The sequence below is a fragment of the Typopeltis vanoorti genome, chromosome 25 (genome assembly GCF_054136105.1).
Source record: "Typopeltis vanoorti isolate ZY-2024b chromosome 25, IOZ_Tvanoo_1.0, whole genome shotgun sequence".
Classification (NCBI taxonomy): Eukaryota; Metazoa; Arthropoda; class Arachnida; order Uropygi; family Thelyphonidae; genus Typopeltis; species Typopeltis vanoorti.
Genome location: NC_143573.1, coordinates 58,314,028 through 58,328,799, shown reverse-complemented (window position 1 = coordinate 58,328,799; position 14,772 = coordinate 58,314,028). Strand labels below are relative to the sequence as shown.

The window sequence follows — 14,772 nt, the reverse complement described above, 5'->3', positions numbered from 1 at the left end:
ATTTAGATTAGAAAAAGTATGTGGATTATTTAACAGTGCTTATAAAGATACGCTTCATCACTGGAAAGTGCAAGTTCGACATATTATGCAAAAACCACAGGTGTTTATATCTGACAACAGATTACAACTCTTCCGTATTGGAACTAAGAGTTGTGGTTGTTATTTATAAGGAATCTGAATAAATGTAGCGGTTTATTGAAAGATCTACTGTTACAGGAACGAAAGTTCACAGCCAGTCGATGTCATATAATCACGTGCGTGATTGTCATGCAATAACTTATTTTTCTTTGAGCACTACCTATACATACAAGCATTCAGTTTAATATCAAGCCACCTGCGGTTTATAGTGCTTCTGTAACTGGCTACTGTCGCTCGGAATTTGCTTAAATGGTAAATACAAGTGTCTTATTGTATGACTTGGAGCTGCTTTATGTAAGTATATGAACTTGTAAAACTATGTTGTAACGAAGAATAGTTCAACCATGCTACTAATATAGATATTAGTAGTTTAATCAATTAAACTAGATTAGTCTTAGTTCATGTAATAGGAACTACTCCGCAAAATATTATATAGTTGAATGGGATTTCCGTTTTTTAAAAAAGTGGGGGCGGCGATATTAACATCAATGTACATACCAATGGTTTTACATAACCGAATAGACTGAGAATGATCTTCCGTTGTGTAGGTAGAAATGCTTTGACATTTTAAACAAATTAGAAACATTTTAAACAAACGAACCTTTGGGACAATAGTGAAGCCTGTATTCTGTAACACATTGAAATTGAATGTACAAGAAGTGCGTGAATTAGCTGTCATTTAGACCATTTTATTTTTTAATCAGTTTGAGGCTGTACCACTATTAGTTTCCGATGAGTAAAAAAAATAAATAAAAAAAAAAAACCTGCTTCAATTTTTTTTCACGTAAATGCCCTTTATTTAGATTATTTGTACTTAACAAAAATAAAAATCCATTTTCTTTTACCAAGGGATTTTTCATAAATCAAATATATAATTAGAAAACAATGTCTATTATAGATCAAATACTCCGAAAATTATACATTCGCTTTGACGTTATTACTATCAGAAAAGAGATCAACCTAAGTTTTGTTTTTTATATTTTTTAAGTTATGATTGCTCCACTATCGCTCATGTTTGGGATACTTGTATTGTATTAATAAATGTACGGTTACATAAAAAAGAAATGTCGTAAGACGAAACAAATTACGTATTTTCATAAACATTGCAGTAATGATAATGTATCCTATCAAAAATAAAGCACAGTTAAGTCTCTTGTGTGTGCCTGACAGCTGCACCATTTTCGTGCGCCATCTGTAAAAATATAGTCACTGGGAGGGTGAAGGGGGCGTCATTAGTCGTTCTTCGTAAGAGTCAGCTGCTTTAGTTCACTTCATGTACATTGGAAATGCACTAAGTTATCTGCTAATGAGAAACAATAGCTGGAAGATCCCCAATAATACTGAAGATCATGAATAGCCATAAAGATTATTATCATAAGGTAATACAATACATCTTTGTGTGAACCGGTCACGACGTCCAGCTAAATCTGGATACGATTCTGTAACACCCATTGAATAACATGGATAAGAAGTGCAATTTGGTCTCACTATTTCATCCACATCGGCCGGTAGGGAGGCTTACAACAAAACATCAGTGTTTGAGTGGGACTTTTTGCTGGCTTTATCCTATACTAGTTAGTTCGCATAAATACAGTTTCTGGCTACTTTATTTAGGAACATTGCCTGGATGAATGTTGACTGCTTCATGATATTTCATTGCCACGCGGCTATCACAAAGTGATATGTAATGTTATGCATTCAAGTTGGTTTGAGTCGGATGAGTGGATTTGTTTCTTTCTTTGGACTTATAAGCTGAAGAAGCTAAGAACGCAATACAGTATGCTGTCAACTGCGTATGTTCTCAGGCTGGCTTGTCTGTTTCGCCGTGGAAAGATAAAAACTATTCTAGTCCCTTAAGACGTTAACTCACCTTCAGCTGAAAAGTCCTTACAAACGTTCAGGACGGGATTCGAATCTAGGCCTTTTCGCTATTCATAGACGCAAAACAAGTATCCGCAAATATCAGCTAATGTTTTTTTTTTTCGATGGGAAGCACATATTAGCCGATATTTGAGGCCAACAACTACAGTCGAACAGATGTCACAGAGTTCATATCCGATCTACAAGGCAACACCTGTGTATCGTATTCTCGTTTGTCTGAAGCACAGCAGCAGACAGTCCCGCTGTGCTCCATTTTCTCTAAACAGACGACTGCACCCTATGTAGAATAAAGAAAATTCGAAGCTGAATAGAAATCTTATGGAACCGTCCTGTGTAGTGGGGAAAGGGTATTGCTGGCCAGGAGAGATGATTGGTGTGCGATATTTTTATTCTGGAAATGGTAAAAAAAAAAAAAAAAAAAAAAAAAAGCACTGTAAAAATGCTTAAGATTTATCTCCAACTACACATCATAGAGAAAAATAAATCATTGACAGGGACAATGCCGTAGTTGTGAAAATAAAAACAAATGTTGTCATCTAATGGTAATAGTCACAAATGCGGTGGTAGCAATAAATTTTGAATTGTATCCATGACATCGTTTTCGTAAAAAGCAGTGTGGTCAATGAGAAAACCTACGACAACACTAACAGGTGAAAAATATGACGGTACAGTGGGGAACGGATCTCATACATATTTTTAATATAGATATTAACTACGCAAACCCAAGGTTACAAAACCTGTAACACTAATGCTACGCGTGGACACGTAATCAGGGAGAAAGGTTATGAGCGTCTTAAAGATGTGGAGGTTGTGGTCGTCATCGGGAGAAATGGTATTGGGGAAGGTTGCTCCAAAGAACAGAGGGTGATAGTATGAAAGAAAAGGATGAAAAGTTGCCACGATCAATTTAATAAATCCATTAAACGAATTGCTATTTTTTGCATAATAAGAGTATTAAGGACTCGGTATCCCCCCCCCCCTAACTTAAGAATGATGAAGAAATGCGACATTGGTTTTGGAGTTTTAATCAGCTTAATTTTAAATGCGGTTTTTTTTTTTTTTTTCCCAACTTAAATTCGGTCGGCAGTATCCTTTCTCAAAATATCGCAGGCTGTTGTCTCATTCCCTCTTTGAACTCCCCTTTGTTTCGCACAGTGCAGTGTAGAGTTTGTCACGTACGACAAACACGCACCTGCACGGCTTGCATCATCAAATAGAATCCATTGACACTGATGGACTTCGCTTTGTTAATTCAAGTGCATTGACTACTCACCGTTAGTGTAACAGCGACAAGAAGGGTAAACGATCTCTCAAAATTTTAATATTTTGAAATTGTCCTGTTTTTTAATATTACATCTGATTACCATGATAATATTTATATGATAATTAAAAAAACCTAATAAAATACTTCATTATAGGCTCTCATTAGTTTCTATTGATGTTTTGGTTTACATTCTATTTAAAAAATAATAATAATAAAGAAGATACCAAGGAAATTAAGCCAGATTATTTGAAATCCAAGTAGTGGATTTAAAAATAATAATAGGAATAAATTAGCGAGCTTGGGTGAAGATTCTTGGCTGTTATTTTCTTCTCCGCATATCGTCTGGTGTTTTGGAATAAGCATCCCCCCCCCCCCAGAATTTAATTTTGTTCTGTGAACGTAGTCGAAACTACATCCACACTATTTAATCGTTTTGATAACATACAATAACAACAATAACATACAATAAAATCATCCCTGTTGATTTCCCCACGTTTATAGAAACGCGTGATAATATTCAAAACAGCTTCCAGTTCTTAATTCATATTGTACACATACATGAAGTTTTATTATTATTTTGACGCTAAACACAATGAGGAAAGGCTGATCAATGCACATTCCATTGGAGATTCAATTGTTAGAACTCGTGATTCTTGGGTAACAACCACGTTAAGTTGTTGATTATTTAATGACGTCATCGTTGAATACTCGATATGGATTTGTGTTTCATTTTTAGAACAATGTTCGATGGAAACAGCCTTACTTCAACACCAAAGCTGTAAATCTAAAGTAAGAATTTGATTAATTTATTTATAGAATAAAGAATTAATTTATACACGATATTTGCACTAGTAGTTTATATTAACAATTGCCTCCCCCTCCAAAAATGCTAAACTGAGAATGAAAACGGTAATTAAATAATACCTAATCTGTAAATAAAGTACACTTAACGTGCACCTAATGCCTTTTAATAATTGTAATAAATTCTTTGTTTATTTTATTGCATTTTTGTTAGAAATTCCTATGCATATGATCTGTGAAATTTGAGACGCCCAATCATTATGAAGAATCAAACCTGCAGAAGTCCCGATCTGGATGATACGGTGGGTTACAATTAATAAGAAAACATGACTTTGATAACAGTAATACAGCAGTAAACGTCTTGGTGTTAGCTATCTATGATGGGAGCTATGTCTATAGGCATTCTAAATGGCACGGTATTTCACTAGTTACTTACATTCTATTTCATGCAGAAAGGGAAGCATGTTGTCTAGAACGGTCATCATCGAATGCAAGTTATGAGAGGGGGGGGGAGTTCCCCTTCCATGAACTACATTACGGGATAGTCATGCTTTTAATTTCGACATTGAGCTACATTCATAATATCTCGTAAAGCTGGAAATCTGCAAAATCATCCTTCATATCCATTTCATCATTGAGAGGTGGGGGGGGGGGAACTCAAACGCTTCATGAAATCAAGGATATCAAACTAAAATGAACTGTTCATAAACTGAACAGCCAGTTGCTGACACACACGTCTATATTATACAGAATAATATCGATACTAGTGGTTATATACAAGGGAGTCTTGTTTTGTGAGATACCATTTGGATCGTTGATCAAAGACGTATAATCATTCTTTATAGAAAGATCCCTGTTGTTTTGACATTGGTAAACATTTGATCAAATTACTGTACTATTTTTTTATTTTGATAACTGAGTAATGATTAATGGCATTTATAGCTCTTCATTTTTATACTACGTTATTCTATTTGATATTACCACTGATAGCATGGAACGTTGAAAACATTGTGATCATGCATTCAAAAGGCTGCAAATACTTGAACAATATTTGTACCAAATTCAATATATGGGGGGGGGGGATACGTTGTATAACCGAGGTTTACTGTATAAAAGAATGCAGCGTAAAATAATGTCAAATTTTGATAGTGGAAATATTAACCATCTATTGACTTTTTTTTTTTTTTCAAAATAAGACCTAATTTTAACTCTGTGAACATTTTTTTTTTTCAACCAATGGGTGGAAAACATCGAAGATGCCGACTATTAATGACAACTTTTACTGATTTTAAGTAGGGAGAAGAGCCAAATAATCTAATTGTTATCCAAACTAGCCAGTCTTCCTAAAGGGGCACGAACCATTAAGGGCAGTGCCGTGATCATTTAATGGTATTAAATGCGAATCACTTGCACTATCTTTGTGACCTTTATTCGTGAATGCCATTTTAAATGGAACATTTAAGTTATTTCTGTTTACGAATAAGAACTAAAACCTTCATTCCTAAAACATAAGCCTATAATTTAAGTATTAAAAATTGCGAGTTGCAAAATATCTTTCAGAATGTAGCTTTTATACAGTGACAGTGCACACTATCCGATAAATGTTAACTACCTTTACACTAAGATAATGTTTATAGTTGTGGATACATTATTATTATTCAGTTATTTCTCTTTAGCTAGTTAGATAAAGCTGTTTGTGTTATATTAAACTTTTGTCGATCCCTTTTAGGTGAATGTGGAGGTGTGTTCCAACGGTGGTGGTGGAATGTCCAAATATGAAAACCTCAAGGAGGAAAATGACATCGAGATGCCTTCCAAAAAAACTGAATCCATTTCTCAAGTAGCAGAGGATGCGCTGAATTTCAAGTAAGTATTTAGAAATGACCTGAAAGGTACATTCTCAGATGAATGTTGCCAAATATCATATTGGACCATATTTTGCGAGTACAGCTGTACCTGCCGTGCCACACGAGTTATTTAAAGTATGTTTGTTTGTGGGTAACCGTGATATCTGCAAGCATCCCACAGTTGCCGAAAAGGGTGTGCAGTATTTCCACTTTTCAGCACAAGAACATTCTACAAATGTACTGCGGTAATAAGATCCAGGATGATATCCTCCTTGTTTCTTTACCAATTCCTTACTGAGTTGAATCCCGTGATAGATGCGTTTTCGTCCTGATAGACTTTCTCTTCTTGTGAGAAGAGATGTCGCACTGCAGAGTAAACGTAGTTGGCTCTTATATATTAAATTATATCTTATATTAAATCCGCTGTTGGCCAATTATACATTAGTCAACAGCGGATTTAATTCTGACCAATAAGATGGGGGGGGGGGATACCACTTCCATTGGCCAAAACGAGCGATAGGAGCCATGCACGAGGAATCCATCCATACTGATTGTTTGACGCCGTATCTGTAGCTGTCCATCTACAGTTTTATAGGCGGGAAGAGGTTTTCTGCACCATGGCTTGTATCCCAGAGGAAAGCGATCATGCTATTTCTGATTGAAAAGATCAGAGTTCAGTCCAATCTAGGATGCAAGCAACCATTCTAAGGGTTTCTTATGTTAAGAGAAGTTAGCCGATCACATAAGGGCAGTAAAAATTTTACTTTCGGGAAGTTTAGGTGTCCATCTCCTCCAAGAAAGGTAAACTGCGGAACACACACCCTTACCAATGCTGACCTCCCGGTGTCGACCAATTCGACGCAATCCTCTGCCAGCTGAAACTTATTTAATACACGTAGAATGTCTGTATTTTTTTTTTTTTCGGCTGCCAAAGTTACAAGTTAGAAGGGAGACTTGAATCTTGTCCTGTATCTCCTTGCGTGTATAATCTTTTGAGTGTAATCTTTCCTGTTTTTTTTTTTTTACACACAACTCGTATGTATTCCTGTGTGTGCGCACGCTCCGTCGATTTATATCGAGTTGTGCGATTTAACTCTTCCTGGTGGAGACGCCCTACGCCTTCGCAATAAAATGACAAAGTCTGCATTTGGTTGTAAACTGATCTAGAAAAGAATTCCTCGGCTGGTGATAAAAATCGAACCTACAATGGTCTTTCTTTTGTAGACCTAGCGTTATGGAAGTTACCACGAGGATACGCAGGCCTTTTTTATCTTGAATATGATTATTACTGAAAATATTTTTAAATGGAGGCTGTAAGGATGTGAATTACTTTAAAAAGAAATAGAAATCACATTCACCAAAAGTTGACTTTATAACAAATCATGCTTATAATGGTGAGTCAGATCATCCCCAAGAATATTGCTCTTGAAACTAAATAACCTTTGAAGTCAGTTATCTCAGAAATGGTCACAAAACCATTTTTTCCCCATTCCATTGAAGTTATGGTAGTATAGTACGCCCACAGATACGAGACCCTTCGACACTTCTGGGGATGTCGAAAGATTGAGAATCCATTCAGATAATAGGGTAATCAATCCATATTGTGGGATGAGTTGTTTATTATTACACTTCGGAAAATTAACTTCTCTTTTGTGATCATTGTAGTTTTTAAAGTGGTAACTATTTTGTATAACAGTTGGAAATCACGTATAAAACACGTGATTTCGCGTGTTAGTGACTAATTCATACATCGTCTTATTCTTTCTCCCCTTCTCCCCTGCCAAGAAGAGTCAATATGAATTGACTCTTCTTGGCAGTCTGCCAACGAGAGCTCACCTCTGTGGTCGGACTATATCACAGTGGTTGATGAAAGAAACATTTGGAAACATCCGAGGATTGAAACCATCAGCTTTGTGACAAAATAGACTTAAGCCATTCGACAATAAGACCAGCTATTTTCTGTATCCACACACACAATTGCGGTAACAAAACCTACTGCTCACTTGTACCTTTGGAAAAATGATTACGAAGAGAAAGAACCTGTTAATGTTTCCTTATATGGAGTTTACAGTCCTTGGAGATTGTAGCAAACGAAATTTTCATTTTCCTTTAAGTCTAAGGGTGAACTATTAGTCTATTTGGATGTTGACCAGTAACTGCTCTTTTTACATGTTTAACAAAAGTGTGTGGTGGGGGATGAGACTGACACTTTCCTCTAAGCTATGCTCGTGAAAATACCTGTAGAAAAAATAAAAATCAGAAACCGTGATTGCATTAAGAATGAGTCGGTGAGTTTCCATCTATTGAGATGACCGCATTCGATATATATCAAGCCTTTTTGATACGCCACTCCAAATGCGAGAACAGAGTTCTAAGATTAGGTGAATTTTTAATTTATAATAATAGGAGCTGCTGTGAAGGTAGGAAGTGTCTTTTAAACGGAGGAGGATACCAAGGTTTATTAGAGGCTTAGTTGCCACGAATATTTTGTGTTAGTGAAGGATAGTGCATTCAATCCCAGGAAAAGAAATCTAATATTCACTGATCTGAGTATTATTAAAGTTAAAAGGAAATGGTGAAATCTTTCTTGCGACAAATAAGACCGGAACTACCGGTAACACTGTAGTTCACTAAGTTGTCTTCCCTCTATTGTAATATGGCAAGGAGATTTTGACAATATTGGAAGATGTTGAAACTGGAATTGTTTTGAATACTACGAAGTAATCTGCATACTAGGTAAATTCTTTATTTACATTTTATAAGTATTTATTTTTTATAAAATACAGTACATTGTTTAAAAAAATTCTCTTCACATTTAAGTAAACCAATCAGTGAATTGATATCTTTCGTTACGTCAGTAACAAAATATAAGCTGTGCGTGCTACGAATATCAACAGAAATCATGATTATTCAGATGGCCACAGTGGGAATCACAATTTGAAATCACAGTTCGAAGTTGGCTACAAATATCAACTACAAATTTTGCTTCCTATTCTTAGACAACATAAAATGACATTTCTGTCATTGATTAATATTTAAATTTATTAGCCTTATTTAAATTAACATTTAAATTTATTTGTTTAGAAGAGCACACATAATTAAGTCATGATATACCCGTCCTCATAGCCCCTTAATTGTTCGTTAATTATAAATCCTTTCCTCGAGATGCTTTGCGTTTCAATAATGTGGCTATCGAGAAGTTAATGTACACTGAGTAGTCATTTTATTAGGAACACCTCCATTTTCCTGAATGGAGAGATGTTACTAATCAAATGTCCACTCAGACGCTTTCTAGATTATTTCAATATACACTAAAACTCCCATCTATTATTTATATAGAGATGGCTTTTTGTGTGCGGGGGAGAAAACTTGCGTGTTCTTGACATCAGAATTTTTTTTCTTAGTCTGTGTTGTAAGTAAATACCAAGATGATTCGAAGAATATCAACGATAGGTCTAACAACCAGCATCTTTTTGCCTTAAAAAAAATATATGCATCCCGCCCAAGAAAGGCTGTTACTCTACTATACATATAACTTAGTAGTACCATGGACTAAGTTATATGCATTTTCCATATTAGTGGAAGAAATTATCTTGATCTAATAAGTTAATGTTAAACTTTCGCAGAAGCCTATTCTTTGCGTGAATTATTAAGAAAGGAGTATTATTTTGCGGTATTTGTATAAATATTTATTTATTCATGTGTATTTTGATGTCAGATTCGAGGATATTTTGGAAGATGACGATGATTTGTTCACTTCATACCGCTTTAGATATTGTGAAAGCCCAAGTAAATCGAAGCCATCTGGGTGGTTATCTTCAAAACTTCGTAAAGTTAAACAATTTTTTAAAATTGAAGAGATAGTGGAACTGGAAGAAAATGAAGAAAAGACTCATCCCACTTCTGCAACTCCCAGACTTGAATTTATGTAAGTTTTTTTTTCTATTGCATTGAAATTAAAAATAAGTCTTTATTCTTTAAAAAAAATGTCTCAAGTTATTTAATTTCGTCATTGTTTTGATGCTTTGTTTAAATGAATAGTATAATAGTGGAAAAAGTTAATTCTTTCTTAGGAATAATACAATGAAGAGGCATAACTTAATATTGTATAAAGCCAATAATACATGTTTTAAAAAAATTCTTTTTACGAAAATTTCACTATCAAAATTGATGAGAAAGAAAATATTGTCGGTTTTTGTAGTACAAAAGATAAAATATTCCAAATGATCTTATACAAAAAGATGATCTGTCCAAAAACAGTCCAGATACGCCACCTGTTGTAATTTTTGTTGTCAAAAGCCGCAACCTTCATTAGTGTTGTGTGAACTGTTTATGACATTTGTTTCATTAGAAGCCGAGTTATAGGGCCAAGAGTGACAGTGTGTTTTGACGGACGAACGGTCGGTCGTCACGATATTCATATAGTACGCGACGAATTCTCGCTATCAATTGCTTCAAAACTTCAAGATAAAACTCACCATTGACCGTTTGGCCAGGTGAAACGAATTCTTTGTGGATAATGCCCTTGGAATCGTAGAAACAAATCAGCATTGTTTTACTTTTGACTTCTCCAAGCAACGTTTCTTTCGTATGCCCCTCTTCTGGTGATCAGCACTCTGGCACTTTGTTTCGGGTTCATACTCAAAACACCACGTTTCGTCACCAGTAACGATAGTTTCAAGGAAGTTTGAGTCCTTACGAGCGGTTTTAATGAGGTCCTTGCAGTGTTCAATTCGAATACATTTTTGCTCATCGGTTAACTTGTGGAGAACAAATCGCGAATTCAATTTATGAAGGCCCAAACTCTCGGTCAAAATGTTATGCACAGTTGATTTTGGAATCCCCAATTCATCTTCAATCAATCTCACGGACGATTTCGTGTTTTCTTTGATGAAATCACGCACTTTTTGGGGTGTTAACATCGCTCAGTCCAGTTTTTGAACGGCTCGTATTTTCATCGTCCTCAAGCGTCTCACGACCACTTTGAAATCGCTTAAACCCCTCGTAAACTTGAGTACGGATAAGCATTCATCACCGTATGCTTTTTGAAGCATTTGATGCGTTTCGGTAAAACTTTTACCAAGTTTAACACAAAAGTCGATCGCAGCTCTCTGTTTGAAACTCATTTACCGAACGTTCGTCAAAACACACTGTCACTCTTGGCACTATAACTCGGCTTCTAATGAAACAAATGTCATAAACAGTTGGCACAACACTAATGAAGGTTGTCGCTTTCGACAACAAAAATACAACAGGTGGCGCCATTAGTTTCCTCTATTTTCGAAAAGTTCGGTTTCCTTTTGGACAGAGGGTGTAGATGGGTTTCCCAACAATAAAATTAAGAGCAGTCTTTCATATTTTTTTAAATCTATCATATCGTAAAGTTATGATTAGTAGGATTTTAATATTTTCAGTTAGCTCATATTCATGATTATGATTAAAATGGCATTCAATTGAATACGCAGATTATGACACGATTCTCCAATCTTTCTGAACATACACCATTTCTGTGCCTCATCCTGAATGGTTACTTTCTTAATTTAGATTCCAGATTATCAGTACTGTTTGAAATTACGACTGAAACAGCTAAAGTTAGAGATTACTATATCATGTCTCAACTTCGCGTGTCCCAGGTTTGTTTAAATATAAAGGTAGCAGGAAAATCCTTCTATCTCCATATGAGACCGATTAACTTGCCTTTAGCTGAAAAGCCTTTATAAAGTTCCTCGCATCCTAGGTCATTTACAGCCAATGCTAAATGACTCGTCTTCATGAATACACTACAGCGGCACCAGTCCCAGATGAGTGTGTGTTTTTTCTCTTAAATATAGACAAGTTTAATCGCTATAATATTTTTGATAATTTCCAATCCTTTTGTGATATTTAAATGTCAGTGTTTCCAAATGAATAAGTTCATAAATTTATATTTTACAATGGCCAACATGTTATGCAAAGCTTAAGTTCGCATCCTTCAAAATTTTAAGGTCTTTCGTGGGTTAGTCAGTAGCAGTATATTCCCTAATATTAAGTGGAAGAGTCCAGGCCGTTCTTCAGTAATTAGGATTATTTTACACCCACTTTAGTGGGTCTCGGTAGAGGTATTAGTTTCAAAAGAAGCAGTTCTTTGATAGGATGTGCAATTTGTAAACACAAGGGATGGTATTGTGGATTTAATTTCCTTTTTTTGCAGATATGAATGAGTCAGAAATTTCCCTAAATGGCACTCCTGTTTCAGTAGTACTATTAAGTTTCATATGAAGAAAAATAAACATTTTTCATTCTGTTTTTGGTCAGTTGTGTTTTATTAGATGCACTTTTCCAAATGCGCACTTGTTGTGTTTTGCCGTGTAGGAATAACAGCTTTGTTTCACTATAATAATTTGATTTTTATGAGATTATTTACTAAACAAACACACGCAATAATCACAATAATAAATATTTCATCCCAAGTATCTTGGGACATCCTCAGTAAAGTAATTCAAACAATACTAGGAATAACATACAGTTAGGGCGCGTGATTACAATGGAATCCCAATATGAGTGAGTGCAGTAGCGTGTTATAGAATTAAGTTAAAAATATATCCGGAGGGGGGAAAAAAGATTATTTTACATGAATTTTGTAAAATACGGTTTAGATTTGGTCTGTGAAGTAGAGCTTCAGCACTTTCTTTATATAAACATTCATGTTTATATAAAGATCTATGTAGAAGTTTGGTCTTTTCCCCAATGGATCCTATGGTTTGGGCTTTCAACTCCGTGTTGAGTGAGGCCAGATTTCTGCAGTTTGATAAGACGGATATGGTCTTGATGTTCCGAAATGCGTTTGCTAATGGATCTACCTGTCTGTCCATAGTAAGACAATTTACAGGAGCATGGGACCTCGTACACGCCAGGTAACATCAGAGGCGAGAGTTTGTCTTTAGGAGAAGGTAACAAGTTATAGATCTGGTTGATTGGTTTGTAGGTACTAGCAAAGTTGGTATTTCTTCATAATTTTTGAAAGACGTTCTGAGATGCCTTTTGACATAAGGTATGTGAATCCTATGGGCTTGTTCTTGTTAGGTTGATGTGTGGGGAAGTGACTGATTTTTTGAGTTGTTTTTAAGATTGTATCCATTTAGTATGGCTGTATTTTTATTATTTTCAATTCTTGGTTTGGAAATTCTTCAGAGGAGCAGAATTCATTGTATAATAAATTACTAAACTTTTGTCGAGCAATTTCAATTATGATTGTAATTATCGTATGTCGTTGCAAAATAAGAAACCTTCATAATGACAGCAAATTCTATATTAGAAAAGGGTAAGAACTCTGTGTGTGTGTGTGTGTGTGTGTGTGTGTGTGTGTGTGTGTGTGAGAGAGAGAGAGAAATGGTTTCATCATACAAGAATGTGAGTGCCAAACAACTTTATGGTTTCCTCGGATTATTTCCATATTTGTTTTAACATTTAGGTTTGAAGATGAAGAAAATGACAAGAAAAAAACAGAAAAGGTGGAAGAAGGCAGTGCACCTTGTTCTTCTTCAGAAAGTCCAGGTGATTTAAACGTCAGTACCTTGTCTCCTGTTCCGAAATCCTTGGATGATGATGAAACGCTTAATGAAAAGTTGCGTGAGCGAACCTTCAGTATGCGAACAAAATTAACCCTTGGAACACATACAAAGTGACGAATTTTGTTAACTCATTTTCTGTACAGAAACTGTGTAAATTTATTGTCTTTATATATATATAATCCGTAAATTGTGCAAATAGTGACACTACCCATTTTTTCTTGGCATGTTTAAAGGTTAAAACGAATAAAATTAATGAATATACTGTTGTATTATTTATGTATGTGAAAAGCAATACATATCCACCAATACGAACTAACGCTTTCGGAGCAACAGGTGCCCTTTGATTGGAAATACCTGGATCCAGATGCTATCAAGGAAAGAAAGAAAAAAAAAAGATGAATTTATTAATCCCACAAAATCAAGAAGCTCCAAAAAACTGATAAAGCTGCCTTTGAACATCTGTAACTAAGATATTTGCCTCACGGATTTACTTACTTTATGTTAATCCTAAAACCCAGCATGATCAATGTCTAGGTTTTCGGTGGATCAAATGATAGGGTTCGATATCCTACCGCTTCTTTTTTTTTTTTTCTGTTTTGTTTTACGATCGTATGCTGTTATACCAAATACTATGTACTTCTCCGTTGCGCGGTCGATCTAAATTTAACTAAAATTTAGATCGACTATAATTCAATGCATAGAATATTCATTGAAATTTGACACGCTGTAAAAATGCAATAAAAATATATTAACCACTTGTAAATCCGATTTTAAAAATAGTATCGAATCAAAGCAGTGTAAACAAAGGCTTGCACTTCAGTTACATGCAACACAAGAATGTCCGAGCTACATACATCACAATAGTAATAGTGATTTTTGCTTCATTGACTTTGTCAGTATCCACTGTCACATTCGGCGAATAGACAGGAACTACATGTACTTCTGTACAAGATGCTGTCAAGTGAAAATATAACCACCGTCTTAATAGTTCATATGGGTCCCAGTACGAGATGGAAGTGGTCTGTCATGTTCAAAAGTGTGTAAGAGACCGTTGAAAGACGTACTGAGTATTCTGAAAGTTGCTGTTTGCAAAAATACCTTCGAAAGGCAACGTGGTATGGCAGCGTATTTTCCTGCTCGATCATATCTATCCCGTCTGCAAAGATTCACTAAGAACGAGGCATATCTGATCAACCATAATGGATAGGTATATCTTGATAACGTTCCGGTTTTCGCCCAATCCTCCACCTTTTTCTGGATACTACCACTCTTCAAATGATCCCCTAATCAT

General features: G+C 35.3%; 1 protein-coding gene across 5 annotated transcripts; it reads left to right on the top strand.

Annotated features, from left to right (window-relative positions):
- The first annotated feature begins 344 nt into the window (after window positions 1–344).
- Window positions 345–13,739, top strand: LOC150092767 (uncharacterized). 5 transcript variants are annotated; one of them, XM_090414484.1, is made up of 5 exons: window positions 4,031–4,072; window positions 4,299–4,386; window positions 5,814–5,950; window positions 9,650–9,859; window positions 13,382–13,739. In XM_090414484.1, exons 2-5 carry the CDS (start codon window positions 4,345–4,347, stop codon window positions 13,593–13,595), a joined length of 603 nt encoding a protein of 200 aa, XP_090270610.1. In that variant the 5' UTR covers window positions 4,031–4,072; window positions 4,299–4,344; the 3' UTR covers window positions 13,596–13,739. The 5 variants fall into 5 exon arrangements, with proteins under 5 accessions (XP_090270612.1, XP_090270607.1, XP_090270608.1 ...); XM_090414486.1 differs by lacking the exons at window positions 4,031–4,072; window positions 4,299–4,386 and adding an exon at window positions 345–432 and having other exon boundaries at window positions 9,704–9,859; XM_090414481.1 differs by lacking the exons at window positions 4,031–4,072; window positions 4,299–4,386 and adding an exon at window positions 373–432.
- Window positions 13,740–14,772: the final 1,033 nt, after the last annotated feature.